This window comes from Contarinia nasturtii, unplaced genomic scaffold (assembly GCF_009176525.2).
Source record: "Contarinia nasturtii isolate CC-2019 unplaced genomic scaffold, AAFC_CNas_1.1 Cnas_scaffold_928, whole genome shotgun sequence".
NCBI lineage: Eukaryota > Metazoa > Arthropoda > Insecta > Diptera > Cecidomyiidae > Contarinia > Contarinia nasturtii.
The window spans coordinates 278,765-297,367 of NW_022198275.1; the positions used below are offsets into that span (position 1 = coordinate 278,765).

An 18,603-nucleotide genomic window follows, 5' to 3' on the forward strand; every position below is an offset into this window, starting at 1 on the left:
GCTCGCATTTCCGTTCCAGTGGTCAATTTCGAAATACATCGCTTTGTTGTTGTTAACAGGGTTTCAATTTCGATCATGCTGCGCCTTTTCATCCAATATAATATTCAAACACAAACATACGGCGATAGACGAACTCTCACAACAAATATTGGGGAAACGATGAACGGGAATAATTTAAACCGAATCAAAACATTTTTTGGCTCGGAAAACGCTTGAACGCTGAACACGCGCCCATACACACAAGCTCACCCATATTGAACGGAATACATGTGCATATGAATGCGTATTTATTTTTGTTATTGTAATGTATCTTTATTTTTGGATTTCCTCTCTATCAATAGGATGCCATCGGATTGTGCGTATACCGAGGAATGGAATCCAGCATTCAATAATCATGTGTAAATGTATACGATATAAAATGAATGCAAACGCACCCATGCAAACTTCGTATTGATTTTCTCATTCGTTCTCCAACCTTTTCACTGCTTTATTGATGTTTATTCTCGTAATAAAATTCATCAGTTCGCTTCCTATCTCATCCTCTCTCTCATTCTATCTCAATATATATACGACCGAATAAATGTGATCTTTTTGAATTTGCTTTCATTTAAGCCGTACCTGATTAACATATTGTTGCTATCGTTCTCTTGCTGCCTCTATTTGTGCTCGTATTTTTTGGTCTTCCCATTCAATCTTCGATTGATTCGATCAAAATGAATGGGTCTTTCGAATGACACACAAACTCAAATGCTCTAGCAAATGCTATTGTACACAATGCGCGCATAAGTACAATCCATACAATAAAAGCACGACGGATTGCCTGACAACTTACTGATTTTACTCAATTGGATTGAACAGGCGTTTTTCCCTCATCATTGGCCGAATTCGGGTATAAAGGAAATAAATCACTTTTAACTGAGTGGAAAGAGAGAGAGAGAACGCAGTCGATTAGATAATTCAGAATCAGTAATCCGAATCAAAATAACGATCGAAATTGATTTTGCTGAGCTGCTGTCATGATTTCAAAAGCTCCACTAACTGAAGGTGTTAACTGATCCTGATTTCGACTCTTTACTCGCTCTTCGCCTTGCGATAAAATTACTTCTTTTATTGCATGAAATGTTTGTCTTTGCGGTAAATGGAATGGGAATATTCACTATCCAAATATTTGTATTTCAATATCGTGGTTCTAGGTAAATGGGCCATGCAAATCAAACTGAATTTCGGGATTTTCCTCTATTTATCAATCTATATCACTGTTGCGCGCACACATACACAGATGAACACTCAAAGCTAATGAAGTTCTCGCTGGGATCACTTTCAAAAACTTCGAAATGAACAAACTTTAAAATTAGTTGTTTGCAACAGTTATTAGTTGATAGAGATTTTCAGCATTTGGGGCATTTTCAAAAACTTTGTAACTTTTGTTTTGTTTATATAATTTGTCGATAACAACCATAAAACATTGTCGATTCTCTGGTGCAACATAAAATATATATATATATATTTACGTTTGGAGAATTAATTTTCGCAATTGCGAACAAGTTTGTGTCGCATTTAATAATTTGTCAGGTTTATTTGTCATGTTTGCAAATCAAAACTGAAAAATTGGCGCGGCTTCACAAACAAATAACAAATCTCTTTATTATACGACAAATGGTAGCGCGCTCTTACTAGCGACACAACCAAACCAGTGTATAAATGAATGACATAGTCATTTCAACTTAGGCCTCGTCGTAGAAGATGTTCTATACCATCGCATCGATTTCACACAGAAAATGTAATAACCGTTTTTTCTTTTGTCTTTTTTTTCCTACAATTTCTTCTTCATTTTTCTGGTTTAAGTCGCCGAGATTCAAGCGTGTCTCCGAAAAATATGATTGTCATTGCCATACGCATTCGTGTTGAGATAGTGCGCATCCCGAGGATAAACCAACTAACTAGAAAAACTTTTCGAAATGATTTGCCACTTGAACAATTTCAAATGGGATTTTTTCTCTCTCATATCGTTTGAATAAGAATGAAAAATGAAAAAGTACATCCTTTAGCGAGTTTCCTCCTGCAAATACATATATTTGGTGTAGATATGTTCTTTATTTCATGATTTCATGTTATAATGCTGAGATGCTTGCACTCTTTGTTTCTTTTGCACTTGCTCTTGCATCCCGATCGTCATCATCATGTATTTGTTGAGAGACAAGTGCATGTAACAAGTGCCATATTTTCGAATATAATATTAATGTGGTGTGACAAAGTTTCTCTCGCTCTTTCCCTCTGCCTCTCCAATCTCTTTCTCTCCCTTGTTTGCTACTTACAGCGGGACAAGAAAATGGGTTGTATAATCAACATGAAAATGAGAGAAAAATGAGAAACGAACGAGCGAATGAACGTATAGACGATGGGAAAAATCGAAATACGGAAAAAGCATGTTTAATAAATAGTCTTAACGAAAATGTGGAACATATAGGAAAGTTGATGTCAGACTCAATTAAAACGATGCATATTATTATCGTAATAAGGGAATAGTTTGTTCAGATATGGGTATACACATCCTCGGATTCGGTGCATCATGACAAAACATCGGATAGCAGCTGAACAGTGAACAGTTTCACAAGAGGCATTTAATTGCTATCTTGTGCGTTAATCAAAGTGACAAACTGATCTGAATTGAGGCAGGAAAATGTCAAAACTGTGTCGTTCGGTTCATGCAAAACTTTCTACCGAATGGATTTTGATAACCAAACTTAATCCAAAATTTTATAGGGTGAAAATATGTTTTTTATCACATTAAAAAGAAAATTTAAGTTTTTTTTTTTCATCGGAAAGATAGCGAAATATTTTAAACGCCATTTTTCGTTCGCTCCGTGGAATAGGTGTAGAATTGGCTATGGTGGCTTTCTTTTTTTTCTCTCTCTCTACTTATGGATTCGACACGCCTGCCGCTTACCGCCACGGCGTCGTTTACATTTAATTTAGTTCGACTATCTCTCATGCTAATTTCAAATGGAAGTCCGCCGGCGGTGATTCATTGGACTACTTCAAAAAATGATCATATCGGAAAAGAAAAGTTTCACCAGTGAGTTTAAAGCACGCAAAAAAAGTAACAACCTCCACTTGTCCCATGATTAGTGTGTTTGTGTTGCACTTCCAGGTTTATAAAACTGATGAACAAAACTTTGGCTGTAAAATGTGTTCCCATTGTGTTCCCAAAAACTTTATGTACTAAAATGTTTTTTTTTTTTGTTCAAAAAAAGGGAGAGATTTTGATGCGACCAAAATCTCAACAAACAATCCGAATTGCCTCGAAACTTGCATGTCTCATATATACACAATTTCTAATTAAAAATTATGGACGTTACTGGTTGCAATAACTTTATGATTGTGTTTATTTTATCGAAAATTTCATGGGAATAATTTACGACACCATCGTCTTTTGTATGTATCTCGTGTCCTCTTCGAAAGCTTTATTACTGTTGCGTAGTTGCATCACCACTATTTATTTATAACTTTATGAACTCGTTTTTTTTTTATTCTTTTGCTTGAAGCCAATCAGGTAGATGTAACAAAAACTTGAATTAAAACACATTTTAAAAAAACGATCGAAAATTATGAAGCGACGAAAAAAATGCAACGACGCAACAGTCCATTACAGCCATTGACACATTATCGAAATAAGTTTATTACGAGGTAACGGTGCAAATTTATTACACTCAACCATTAGTTTACATAATAAAGCAGGTGATTTTAATCAGATGAATGTAAATCAGCTTAGGTTACATTTAGTGTTTAAAATCTGTGTTACGTACTAATATTATAATCAAGGAAAATACTGTGTTACAGATTAAATTATTGCTGTTCCACCGCAACTTTGAGGCGACCAAAAATAAAACAATGTCTCAGAGAGAGTGAGAGAGTTTTTATGAAGGAGATGGCGCGAAAATGATGGCGAAATAGAGAACACAAACACAGCGTGCTATGCAAATTCATGTGTGTTCACGAAAAAGTTAACTGAATTTAAAGAAGATTTGATCTAGAAACGATGGAAACACTTTTTCCCTTCTTTTTTATCGAATAATATATGCATAAATAAAAGCGGTATTTTCCTAAAAAGTATATGAGTGTGTCCGCAGTGAAAACAGTACGAACGATGCGATAATTTTCGAATGTCATCGACCAAAAGGAAGAGCGAGGAAAATGTTTAAGCTGTCACAAGAGTTGAACAAAAAAACATCGATGTCATTCGGTGTACATAAAATACGAAATTTGTCAGCAATTTTTCGGTGTGCTTTTAGATTTCACTTTAAATCTTATTTGTGTCGTTAATTCTTATCAGTTTAAAACAAGCTAGGGTCTTTTTAATTTGTTCTTATCATTGTTATCGATGATTCAAGATTTAAAGAGTACCTGACATTGGAATTTAAAAAAGGAATTTAATTTGTAAGGAACCCTTAAAAACGTGATTAAAATCATGTTTCAATTAGGCAAAGTGTATGAAAGCGAATGATAACACGTAAACTCCACTTAACTTCGAAGTGCAAAAGCTTTGGTTTTTTAAGAATAAAAAGATCATCGTTTCAGATTGTCTTTTTTTTCACTTTAATACTAAAGTCCGACTGTAAGTGGCAGTGTTCATCCCGTGCCAAGCAAAAGAATATGGTACACCGGTTGACTCAATTTAATTATAATGCAATCTATCGAGCGAAAAACTTTGGGAATAATTTTGCGCTTGGATTATGTGTACTAATTTTGGATGTTCAATGTACGGGAAGTTGTTCATAATCATGTAATAGTCACTATTCTTAGAATAGTAATCTACATAGGTTCTTTTGAGAATTAGACATTATTCAAATAAAGAAAAAAAGCCAAACAAGTGCTGCTTGTGGGAGGATAGAATTTATAGTACAGAGAATAACTAATTTGAATTGGCTTTCAATGGGGCGCGAGCACATCTATACAAAGCCGGTTTTATGGGTATAGCTCAAAAGCAAAAAAGACAACCATAGAAGATGAAAAATGGAATGAATAGAAGAGAATGGGAGCGAAATTCTTTTATGTGCTCGGATTAATGGGGTAAGAGAGAAGGTGGGCATGCTTAATTGAGTTTCTTTCTGACAAAACTGCCAAGTAATAAATACCATTATCCATAACATCTGTCCGTATCAGTATACGCCATGAAAATTTCATTGACACCGTGTCGCATAAGATGCGCGCCATCATTCAGAGTATAAGTGCAAAAGCGACCGAACGAGTGAACGAGCACAAAATCAAGCATAACCATAACGGACACAAGGGCAATATTGCAAAAGCAAAAAAAGCACCTGTACTGAGAGTGTGAGAAGGAGTTAGGACAGTAGAAAATCGTACGGGTTCCTTTTTTTCTCATTTCATCCTCTTTGTAAAACATGGTTGGTCCTTTTCTCTTTAATAATTGTCGCCTATTTGCTACTTCTATGATAACAGATCCGCTTTGTCGTGTTTTTTTCCTCTCACTTCAAACACCCACCAAACTCGGAAAGGTAAAACCAGACATAAAAAAACCGAACGAAGTGCTCACATTTTACTTGAATTGACATCGTGTTTCATTTTCATCTTTTTATAATCTCGATTTCACTTCTTATAGCTATGTATAGCTGTGTATGTGCATTTTGCATCATCTTGCTCTTCTTCGTTCGGGTTTTATTATATCTCATTCCAACTTTTATGCATGGTTTGTGTGAGCTGCTGTGGTTAATTTACTTAGCTTTTTAGATAGTAGGTACCTTTTTATATATAAATTGGGTATGTCGCATTTTTGTCGTCTCATAGCTACTACATCACACCGGACCATTTTTTATATATAATTTTTTTTCATTCGTTTTCGCACAGTTCAACAAATTTCATGTTATAGCTATTTGTCGTACTTTTATTGTGTGTGTGCCACATTTTTTTAGTCATGTATGTACTACTCATGTAGCCCAATTTCTTATGCATCGTTCTACATAGTCATGGTTATTTTAATGATTAGTAAAATAATTGTTAGCCTCGACCTAGAAAAATGAATTGCATAACTAGGTATACATATATCGACATAACATCGATACCATTTTGCATGAATCAGCCACTTTTTTTTACTATACAGATCATAACAATGGTCTAATTGAAATGATAGGACAAAACAAAATTGCCTCAATAAATGTTCGAAGAAAAAAAAATGTTCGGTTGCTTCCGTACCCCCAAAACAACTGAGACTAATATAATGAAAAGTGAGTAAGCGTGAGACAAAATATCCGGAATTGCAACACTTCCACTGTCTCACTCACCCTATATGTTTTGGTTTTTTTTTTCGGTACAATCATAATGAAAATGGAAGTGAAACACGACAAGTGAAGCGGGTAAGTGATAGGCGAGATGTAAACTTTTCAAAATTGCTGTAGCAGAAAATGAGAAAAGACGAAAAAAATATGCGAATTGTTCAAACTGTGAATCGTATACCATTTTTGGTGTGGCATTGTTGTTTGTGTGTCAAAAATGCCGTTTTTTCCTCTTTTTTTGGTGATTTAACGTGGTATAGTATATTTGGTGTATGGTTGTCATATTTTATTCGTCCGACGTATTTCTCGCTCTCTCTCTTTTCCTGACAAACGATGTGTATAAAGTGTTTGCTTCTGTAAAATGACTGTAGCTCGGACATACAACAAGATGCTGAGACAAACAAATACCGAACAAGAAATGAACTGAATTCAACAAGATGAAATTTAATTTTCTAATTTCCGCTATCGTATTCTTTTTATTTATCTTTTCTTCTCTTTTGACAATGTAAAAGCTTTTTTCGTTCTCTTTGTTGTTTTTTTTTTTGTATGTGTGTGTGCATTGCTATGCTCTCCTTATGCCATGCTGTTGCTGTAACATGTAAGTAGGACATGCACAAGCATATGGCTTTATTCTCTGTGTCGTAACGGTTTGCTAAGCACAACAAAATTCATGACGACTCCCACTTTACGCACTGTGCTAGGACACTGTTAACCATACGAATTGGGGTTGCTTCTTCTTCTAAATATATATTGGTACGGTAAGTGCTTGGGTGCACTCTATTTCCCTTTCGATAATATTGACTCATGAGATATATCAACACAAAATTTGACATGACAGATTCACTGAACGTAGCAAATGTTGAAGCTAAATTGGTTTTTGGAATGAGACAAAAAAACGTGAATCTGGTTTGGCTGTAGTCTAGCAGTACCGGAATTATTTCAGATTATTGATCAACTTATTCATGACATTCACGTCTGCAAGAGAGATGTTTATTTTATTGCTGTCAATTTGAGAAGTTTGTTCAATGTTCATGTTTTCACAACATTGATTTGCAATCAAACTAATTACTTGAGCTTTTGCCATTTATACCATTGAACATATGAAAGAATAGTCACTCCGTGAAAAAAGCGCCAAAATAACAATCAAATACTATACACAACTTCGACTGGAATATGTTGTAAAAATGTTTATAAAAAATCTTTATACTAAAAAATGGAAGGGAAAAAATGTTATAAAGCTTACTTTTTTTGTGCACAACAATTTTTATCACTTGAACGCACATGAAATGTAGTCAAAATTTAGATAGAAAATTCCTCAACACGTTTTATTAATGAAAATGTTATTTTTCGCGCGTATCATTTCACAATTTTATTTTAAAATTCTAGTTTATTTCTCTCTTAATGGAATTCTTTTTTTACCAATTTTCTTTTTTTTTTGAATTTTTTTTTTCGCACTGAATTATTTTTTTGTCTGCAAAATTGCACGCTTATACCGAGTTTGGTTTTTAAATATTTCCGAATTAATTTTCTTTTGTTACATACCACTGGTAACAATATCCAAAACTAGTGCAAAATGTGCTGTTTATAAAATGGTTCAACCGTTAAAAATCGAAACGATCATTTTGTGTTCCGTTCGTTGAATATACTCTAATGTTATATGATTTTCATTTTGGTAGACAATTTTCTGGAGGAAACCGTGTAAATTGAAGTTGAAGTACGGCATGCTGACGAACCAAATAACAACACATCTTATCTGGGCGGCGTATTCAGCCCCACTGATTATGTTGATGGGAGCGAACTGCTTTCATTCGGGTGGCTATATCATTTGAACCGTGTGTATTCCTGTAGACAAACTGACGGCAACTATGCAATCGTCATGTATTGAGCTGTACTGCTATCCAAAAACCAACGATGGTTACACTATGTTCGAATGAATTGCTGAATGTGCAAACATCGGCGAGTGTGTCGAAAATAAAAAGCTTACACGGGGTGCTTTGTATTCACATAGAGGCACGGCAACATCTGCTAAATAAGCCGATGACGCTTTCTTTTTGCCTGCTGTGTGTTATCAATCACAGCTGAAAACCGCTTCGGCGCGTGCTGACTGCGTTATCACGCACATCACTTTCGATTGGGGTAGCACACTCGATTTCAAAGCATTTGCCAAGACAATTTCGTACCAAAATTGCGTTACACTTGATGAAAGTAGAATTCAGCACTGGAATTTCAATATGCAGGGGCATTTGAACATGCGCAATCAAATTTTAAGGAGAATTTTGGGGCAAGCATATTTTTCGACTAAATTCAAAAGATTTCATTTGTCGTCGATTATGCATCAAGTGTTTTGAAAAAAGTAAGAACTTGAAATGATTCAAAATATCAATGTATTAGATTGCATTAAAACACCAAACACGAAATCAAAAAAATACCGTTTCGAATCAACAAGCATTAAATTGAACACATTTCGCTATTTCCACAGAGCCTGTCTAAAAACAGAATTTTATTCGTGAAACATCTCATCATTTCGATGTTACATTGCTCAATTATAAAACAATTTCAATCTATCTAAACTTAGAATACAATCATCGCAAATGTATTTTGCGTTTTTTTGTTTTGAAGATGGATAGACAGTAGTATAAGTGTTTCAAGCCAAATAAAAAAGAACAAAGTCTCAGTTCTACTTAACTTATTTCATATCGATTATTTAAACAGAATATTACATATTTTCATTTCCGTTTTCCTTTTTTTTACAACGTTTTGTTACTTGTTTCAAAATTAATTAATTCTTAGATTCTAAGATGAGTGAATACTTTCATTCGTTCATTTTGTTTTTCGAATCTCTTTGCGTGAGTGCGTGTAGAATGTATTTTTTTTTGGTTGAATTTGCATTTGCTGTTGTTATAATTTATGCGACAATCTCAAAATGTATGCGAAATCAATTTTGGTTTAAATTAACAATGTCGGTTTGTGTTTTCAATTAATTTCTCGAAGTGGTTTTTGTTATGTGCTGATGATGACGATAATGATTTTTGTTTTGTATTTATTACGATGATGCGTAGAAGTATTTTTGTGCGGTTGGGTATCCGTACTTTGTCCCAGTCAATGATGGTTGATATATTTGCGATGCATATTGTATGGCACCGTTCGTATTTGTAGCTTGAGCTGATGGAAAGGCTTGACTAGCTTGGCCTTGTTGAAACGATGTGACGAATGGTGTTGACGATGTTGCACTCAACGATGGCGCATAAGCCACTTTTGGTACATACGCTGAACTGTAGTAATTTGTTGGTTGGGCCAAGGTATACTGCAAGAGTCACATATGTTCAAACATACAAATTAATTGATTAGAAATGTAAATTAATTGAAGTGAGACTAGATTTGCCTGTTCAATTCACAAAAAGTCTAAATAAATTAAAAAAAAAAAAACGTTCCTTCGGTGACATTGAGGATGAGGAAAAAAAGTTCCCAATTTCACTTGGAAATTTGCTTAAATTTTTGAATGATTTTTTTCGGTTCTGTGATACCTTTTGATGAATCTCACACAAAAATGATCGAACTTACTTTAACTGGTGAGATTCCTGTTGGTTGAACATAAGCATTGGTGTAGGCTGTTGCAGCAGTAGCCGCTGTTGGTGACACATACGGACGATATGCAGCTTGAGTATACGATGGAACGGCCACCAATTTTTGAGCAGTCGCATAATTCAGTCCAGCATTTTGGTATGAAACTATATTTGAATAAAAAATTACCAAAATTCTAATAACTTTCTATGAATGTATTTCTTTTTTCAATTATTCAAGCGAAACAATGATTTTTTAAAAAATCGTTTGAATACACCGAAGTTCTTCGGTAATTCTTACGGAATGTCGGTGCTTGTTGATAGGCTTGGCTAGCTGGTATCGCAGAATATCCCGAATAATAAGCGGAGGGTGTTGGACTGACAACGGCTGTTCCGGGTTTTACGCTTGGTGCACTTGGAACGGTTGGCACGCTCGGCACGCTTGGCACGCTCGGTTGACTTGGGGCGACTGGTGCTGGTGTTGTATATGGTGGGCCGACTGGAATGCCCAATTGTTGTAATTGTTGTAATTGTGACTGTGACAAAATGTAGCCATTCGAAGATGATGCTGTATATGGAATAATTTGACCTTGCTGAAGTGCAGCAGGTGGTAATTGAGCAATATTGGTCGCGGCAGAGGTGGCAGTATTTAAATAACCATTGGCATTTGTGTATGCGCCTGTTGTGTACGGACTAGCAATTGCAAGTGGTGCATATGTGTACGAATTTGGTTGTGTAGCTGCTACGGCCAATTGATATTGATTGGGTGTAATCGCGTATGCAACCTGTATTGAAATGCAAATTTGTCGATATCACGAAAAAAAAGAGATGGTTTTCATCCATTTGAGTGCGAATGTTATTAGTTTTACCTTGGGCGTTGTTGATGCATATTGTATACTTGTTTGTGGTTGAGCTTGATTCGATGTGTACGATAGTTTGATTGTTCCAACACCACTTGGAGCCACGTATTGTGATGGTGCACGCACATAGAAAATCTTTAATTTAGCAAAAAAATAAAATAAAAACAAATAACAACAACCGAAGAGCGGCGGATCATAACATTTAAAGTGAATTTCCATTTTGTTTTTCATCACCGTGTTTGCGTACGATCTTTTCAATTTCATTATCGATTCATGCGCGATGAGCTTACATGTGCGAATCATTAATGGTGTTGAGCCAGTTCGTTATTGTGTTCATTGAACAATTGATTGCAACAAAGAACGAGCGCGAATGGGAACGAACGAACGAGAGAGAAAATAAAAGATGATTTTCTAATGCATCTGCTATAGACCTTTCATGCATGCATTTCACTTTCCATGTTTGAATTGTGTTCACTATTCAAGCTGAGGGAGAGAAAAAAAATAAACCATGCCATATAGTGCCACAATCATGGAAGCGCAACAAATTGGGTAAAGCGGAGAGAATGAAAAATACACCATTAAATGTTTTCGGGCGACGTATTTCATGTTATATTTCATGCGTGTAAAAGTATTCATTGTTTTCATATTTTGGCCTTTTGTTAATATTATTCATGCAATTCGGTTGAAATTTATAATAAATTGTGAGTTCTATTGAACTTGGAAAATGGCGCTGTCGAAAATAAAATGTTATGATAGAGAGTTTTTAGCATCGAATTGGAGCAGCTAAAATTGAATATGTTATAGTTGAATAAAACTTTCCACGCATCAAACGACTTATTCAACCAATAAAGAGTTCATTCATCACACACAAAATCATATTCGATTGACGATAATGACAAAATGTTCAGTGGTTTTATGCTGTCTTATTCATTTTTGTAATGAAATGTGCGACCGGTTTATGCTGCAACACCGCAACGGTGCGATGACAAACATCTCCAATGCAAAATTGTATAATATTTTATACATTTAAGTTCACTTAGAGTCTCTATGTGGTGATGTGTGATGTGTGATGTATAGCAAACCAGTTATTTCTATTACGTTCAATAAATGTTATCAATCGTCTCTCTCTCACACGCACTCTCACTCATTCTCGGTGGATATGCGGTGCATTGCTACCACCACCATCGTTGTCGTGGCTTCAACCTACAGCATCACATTAGGAGATCAGCGCCCGTGAATTTGCGTACAATTCAATCGACTTCAATTTTTCATGTAACAACACGCAACACGCGATGATATTTATCAGTTTGTGCCGATTACGGAATAATGTGAATTTCATATTGATTTGTGATGACAAGGTTATTGACTCGATGCTGTGCTGCACAGACACAGCGCGCTCTGTATATGTCTGCAACAGTATACAATCACCGCTGCAACACCGTTAATGGTTACACAAATTGTTGGTTCGCAAAAATTCATGTTTGCTCGAAAAATAAAACTAGGGGCCACTTAATAGCACGAATGAAAGTTTTGTTGCTGAAAATCCATAAATATTTGTGTGTAAATTCAATGCATTTCATTCTTTCTTCTCTCTCTCTTTTCATCCAAAAAGAACCGATGCGATAAAATTGCCGTAATCAAGACAAATGAGAATAGCAATTTGTGAATAAAAGAACACGATGTCTTGATGTTTTGTTGTTTCTTAATTTTTTTTCTCATTTATGGTTCATTCGTCTCATTTGATACGCTTTGAGTTATCACGTAATTTACGAAATTATGTATACATACATATACATTGATTGGCTTAATGCACAAACACAGCCAACCTATTCATTTGTAATTTTATTGCCTTTTGATTTACCACAAATCAAATTATACGGCAGTGAATTGTTGGCGCTTGTTAAATGCCACTCATTCATTCATTGCACTATGGAGCTTTGCTTTTAAATGATTAAAAAAAATCTATACATTGCAAACGTACATTTGCAGTAATTTCAAGTTTTCAGTTCAATACCTGCGGCGAATTTCCGGATGCTGATGGAGTTAAAGATGCCGCATAAATTGCTCCAAATTGTCCGAATGTTGGCGAAAAGAATTGTTGGAAACTATTTGGTGTTGTAAAACTAATTACACCGCCTGATCCCGAACCACTGTTTGTACCTGCAGAAATGTGAACCGATGGACAAATAACGGGTGAATGCATGTTCAAGTATCAAAAGACGACACAACACTTACCAACATCAATTTGTGAGCTTTGTCCTTGATTTTCGTTGCTAGTGGAAATGGACGATGTTGCAATGGCCGCACCACGTTTTGCAACTTCTGATTCGGCAGCAATATTGTCTTGAATGGGTTGACTATACATGTGATTACTTTCGGCTGTCACAAATCCACCGTCATTTGACTGCTCTTTCGATGCACAAATCACCGCAAATATCGATGCAAATAGTATGATTTGTTTCTGTGTTTGTAAAAAAAATATTAAAACATATTAAAAGTAGCCAATTATCATTAAATGGGGATTTTTTATTCGTTTGATCGATGCGATAAGATTGAATATATTTTATGTCGTAAAATTTAACGAAAAAGTATTCAATTGATTCCATCGAGTTTAATCTCGTATGTGCGCTATAAAACCGTTTGTGATTGAAAAAGATTATCACTGATATATTAAAATTGTACGAAGTGGATGCGCGTGCGCGCGCCCGTTCGTTAATTCGCCTCTCTCAATTTTATCGGATTAATTTGTAAATTATCCCACTGGGCCATCGAATAAAAACAAAGTCAATATCAATATTATGGAACGATAAACCGCATGAATATCCATGTGTAATTATTATTTGATTTCAAAACCAATTTTTACGACCGACTGCCTCGTTCATGTTTTATCCAAAACCATCGACAACATTTAGCAGAAATCGCATACACATTTCACGGTAAATAGCATAATAATAACAACAACGTTAAATAAAACATCAATGAGAGCAAAAGAGCGAAAGAGATCAGAATAAAAATCGAACATGAATTGAAGCACATACCGTGAACATCATGATTTTAATATATTTTGCTTTGGTTTTGTTTATTCCAGTTTATCCAATGCCAACTTTTTCTTATCGCTTTTGTTTTCACTGTTTGCAAATTTCTCGCAAACGTGGCACTATCGCTGTGGTTTTTATTTCTCTTCTCCACAAGATTCTTCGTTAATTAATTTCAATTTTCACTCGCATGTAAATTCACTTTTCATTCTTAGTGTGTTGTTACTTTTGTCTGCCTCTTTCTTCTTATTTTATTCTTCTCTTCCTTCTCCTTCTTCTTCTTCACACAACTATTTTCACTTTTTGGATTCTAAAACTTTGAAACAAAAATAAAATTATATATATAATAAAGTGAATAATTAATTGACGCATTTTTTGTACACACAAACACACACATAATACCCCAACAACATCAAAGCACAACAATCAAACAGAAAATTAAATTGGAGGATAAAAAACCGAAATTTTCCGAGAATGAAGGACAAAAAAAGCGAAACCACGAGTATTCAATTAAAAATTTCAACAAAAATTGGCCAAATTTGTTCATTTTCCATCACAGACACGAAATTCACAAAAACATGCGGACGCATCCATAAGAGAAAAACAAAACGGTTTCAATTTTCCTGTAAGTTTTTGTTGTGGCTACTGTTGATGGTTGTTGCCGCTATTGCGACATTAAAAACACACTCACTTGTTGCGTTGCACTTGGCATATAGAGACAATGAATGAGAGAATGCAATTTTGTAAATGTACCGAACGAAATGCGCAGAATGTACTGAAAGTGAAATTTTCTTGCTGACTATTTATATATAGAGTGGTGTGTTTATGTTTAACCCTAACATCATCTTAGCACAGCGTGCACACACACACGCACATCATACAGTTGGTGTGTATGTTCATTTCGACGTTTGTTGAGAAAAAAAGCCGAACAAGAGTGCATTTTTCATTTGATTTTATTTGTATCGTTTTTATTTTCTTTCTTAGCTTTTTCTTCTTCTCTCTCTTTTTTGTCCAACACCACACAGACCACATCACACACATCGATGAAGAGTTTATATAAGAAATTGACTTTCGTTGGTTTTACGTTTTCAATTTTTCACAGTGCAAGTGCAGTTAATGATGTCGATTACATTTGCGAGAGTGTTTTAAAGCAAATGTGCAGCAATGGATTTTTGAATTAGAAATTGGTTTTTTGTATGAGAGAAGTATTGAGATTTCCACTGTAATTAAACCTCGTATGATGTACGTTTGTATTTGCGCTATCATGCAGAGAGAGAGAGCATCTCTGTGTGGGGATCGCAATTAAGCATCACTCTTTCTCAAAATTCAATCGATCTGTTGAAAACAAAACACGCCAGCAATAAAAAGAAATACTGTATTTGCACCAATGAATGGCACAGTATTCGATTTCTTTCTTTTCTTTTTTTTTGCTGCACGCATTTGTTTTTATCTCATTGCATACCGCAAAAAAGCGAAAGAAAGACTTATGGATTTTTGAATAACATCGAAACATCTGTATTACATCGTATTTGAAACATAATTTCGGTTTCCATTGAAGACGATTCGTGGTTGCGAGCACAGCAAAGTGCATGTACCGCATTAATGTTGGGATGTATATATATGTAGTTTTCGACACAGATTAATGGTTAAACGGATCGGAGAATGACATTGCACCGTGACCGCTGATACTTGTTCAGCAAACATAATCCATATATGTTATTCATACACACACACTCACACACTTATACTCGGCAAAAACTTCAGTTTCGCAAATATTTGCTCTTCTTGATGAATTGTATTATCATAAGTTTGTTATGTTAAGTAATTGTGATAACATCATGTTTAGTTGATTGAATTTCTTGCAGTTATTTTCATGTTTGATCTTGTATATGGTCCAATGCGTTCGTATCAGCATGCATTTTTTTCCACTGAAACTAAGAAGAATCCCATCGGGTGGCGTCGGTTATGGAACGTAGTGGAATATGCAAATTGATTGGTGAGTGGATTTTATCGGCGAAAATGGTTTTGCTGTTCGCAAGTTTTTATTTTTCTCCAATTTTATTGAATTCACAAAGCAGAAGTGGTTGTATGTTTTTCTCGCCAACATTTGAGATTCCGATTATCGTTATTAAATGAATAATTTGCATTAATTGGCCGCATCGATATATTAAATGGAATACGTTTAATGGGCAATCAAGCGATAAATGGCAGTAAAAAGGGAAAAAAAACTACAACAACTTGATTGACAAACCAGCGTACACAAAAAGGTTGTTGGTGTTCGACATAAAATACTACGAAAACTTAAAATACAGCACTGTGAAGGTTTTTGGACTGGTGAAAATTGCTTTTGCAATTTTAATTCGATCTTAACAATCTTACTTACATTTTAATTGGAATAGCGCGCCGAGTGAAAGTGATATGAATGTCTTTCTGTGCAGCAAACAGAATAGAATTTAATGTACTCAACGCCATATAATTGTCACTTTAATGTTCAAATGGAAATCAATGCGGCGACAACAATACTTCCGACATTTTCTTGTTGTCCACGTTGTCGTCATCCGGTCATCACTTTGTGTTCGAATATATAAAAAAACATAGTTATTAATCGAAATTTTACGGGTAATTAGACGCATTTAAATTAGTCATGATCTTAAAAACCTGACCCAAGAGTGTGTTTGTGTGCACACATGCACGGATGGCATTAATTCCGGTATAATCATCATTTGAATGACTGTAATTATTATTTACGTTCAATATATTTACGTGGCAATTGCACTTTTCGATCCATTCCGTCCATTCAGCCACTACCACAATTATGTGTGATTATTTTTCTGCGAAAAATCGAAACCGTTTCGATGGCGAAGAGTGAGAGTGAGAGAAGGAGAGAAAAAATAGCATCGAGATGATTTTATGTTTACCACTGACATCAACGACGGTCTATTGGAGTGCGCACGCCTTATGCATAATTAAATCAAACCGGGAAATCAATTGAATTTCGTTTTTCGTTGCGATTGATACGTGATTGAGCTGATGTTCACTGGAGCAACAATGTTTCTATTACGATACTTGTAATAATAAACATACACCCATATGAAATTCATTGTGCACTCACTTTCGTTGGGCACAATCACATTATACGCTTCTTTGGTCGCGTCATTGCGCGCACGTCTCGTGTGAAAATATATTCGATAAACACACAAACTGAAAATATTAAAACGGAAGACAACCGATTGCAATGTATGCAAATACATGGAAAATCTCGACATTTCTACAAATCAAGTTCGACTTTATCGCCATACACAATTTCACCTCATTACGCCACACACACACACACACACACTTTTATTCGAGTCTCATTTTGTAACTCGAAACAATTTCTATCTACCGTGTGCGATCTCATAATTCGCGTTGCAAACTAAACGTGTGTATTTGTGTGACAAATGTTAATGCAAAGTAAATAGCATGTTAGATTTTTGTTGCAAAATGTGATTATATCGATCAATCGGAAAAGTAACGCTGAGTGCATTCTACTCAATGGCAATTTACATGATTATTTATTAGATAAGATCTTATTGTGAATATTGTGATTTCACTTCGTTGATTGACGTATACTATCATGGTACAGGATGTATCTAGCATGTATTAAGGCAATTCCAACAATGTCATAAAATTAAAATGAAAACAGATGAAAATTAAAACTATCATGTGCATTTTATGGTAGAACATAAAAAAACATTTTTTATTATAGTTATTAAACAAAAAAATTGCGCACTTTTTCTATTGCGTTTCCATCGACGTAGACCAGATATAATAAATATTATGTTTGTGTGCGCTTATGTGCGCTTTATTGGCATTCTTTTGCTACGTGAGCAACAAGTGCAAAAATGTGAAAATAAATGCATATTCTGCAGCTCGCGAAAAGGCAGAGAGAGAAACATGGCAGTTTTAAGTGCAGTTCTTGATGATAATTCTGCATGAAGACGAGACGTGCTGTATGTAAAATATGTGTCTTTTTGACTCTGTGTATGTATGCTTTTTGCGAGGGACGCGAGAAAGAGATATATACGATAAACGCAGTCACCTGTATTAAAAAGGTCAATTAACGTAATAATGCTCGTAACTAAACTTGAACCTCTGCTTATTATTGCATCCATTTCTCTTTTCCTCTCTTTCTCACCGTTATCGTCATTTGTTCAGTGCGTGGCACTTGCCACTTGGAGAGCCAGTTAGACACAGAGTATAGCATCGAAAGCAATGGTAAAACTCATGTCTCGCGAGCACGTCATCGCACGCTAGACGAGATGCTTTAAATTAATGCAACAAATATGAAATAAAAACAAGCAAAGTTATTGTTGTTGTTGTAGTAATGAGAAACGAGATGCAATGTTCGGAGGGAAAGAAAACGAGAATTCAGAGATAGCAGCAGAGAGGAAGAAGAGAAGACAAGACAAATTGAGCGTGTGCGGATCAACACAAAATGAATCTTTGGCCAAATAACATATCTGCTGTGTGCTCACGTACACAAATTACAGCAAATAGAAAATCCAATTGACGGCGCGGCTGCAGAGGAAATGTTCGCATATGTGTACGCGCGTGCACTCTGATGATGATGATGATGATGTAAATTCCATTTGTGTTTGCAAATACAAATTACCTCTTATAAAGAAGTAGATACAGTAGCACTTGCAACGGTTCTGCACAAGTTGAAAAATTGAAAGTCACTACGTCATGCCACTGCGACTTAGCTGTTTTGCTACCTTATAACTGTTTCAATCTTATATGAAACATTTAAACAATCGATCGCATCCGCATTTGTGTGTACGGTGTGAATACGTGCGAAATTGTCTTTTAATTGTTC

The 18,603-nt window shown here is 35.2% G+C and overlaps 2 protein-coding genes across 8 annotated transcripts in view; both read right to left on the bottom strand.

The window, feature by feature from the left end:
* Positions 1–7,694, bottom strand: part of LOC116342922 (dopamine D2-like receptor) — a 155,554-nt gene extending 147,860 nt beyond the window's left edge. For all 7 annotated transcript variants that reach the window (XM_031770728.1, XM_031770729.1, XM_031770735.1 and 4 more), the window contains exon 1: positions 7,534–7,694. The gene's annotated coding sequence lies outside the window, so the exon portion shown is untranslated. The remainder of the gene's footprint in view (positions 1–7,533) is intronic.
* A 1,063-nt stretch (positions 7,695–8,757) lies between these two features.
* Positions 8,758–14,521, bottom strand: LOC116343069 (signaling mucin HKR1-like). Its single transcript, XM_031770957.1, has 8 exons — positions 14,437–14,521; positions 13,749–14,061; positions 12,946–13,171; positions 12,725–12,870; positions 10,720–10,845; positions 10,152–10,635; positions 9,852–10,018; positions 8,758–9,594 (listed from the first exon to the last, which is right to left on the bottom strand). Exons 2-8 carry the CDS (start codon positions 13,758–13,760, stop codon positions 9,334–9,336), a joined length of 1,422 nt encoding a protein of 473 aa, XP_031626817.1. The 5' UTR covers positions 13,761–14,061; positions 14,437–14,521; the 3' UTR covers positions 8,758–9,333.
* Positions 14,522–18,603: the final 4,082 nt, after the last annotated feature.

Bases quoted from the DNA above. Each gene is read 5' to 3' on its own strand.
- LOC116343069 (XM_031770957.1), bottom strand. The intron at 10,636-10,719 runs GTAAAACTAATA...ATTTCAATACAG, and splicing joins ATGCATCAACAACGCCCAAG to GTTGCATACGCGATTACACC. The intron at 10,019-10,151 runs GTAAGAATTACC...ATTCAAATATAG, and splicing joins TCAACAAGCACCGACATTCC to TTTCATACCAAAATGCTGGA.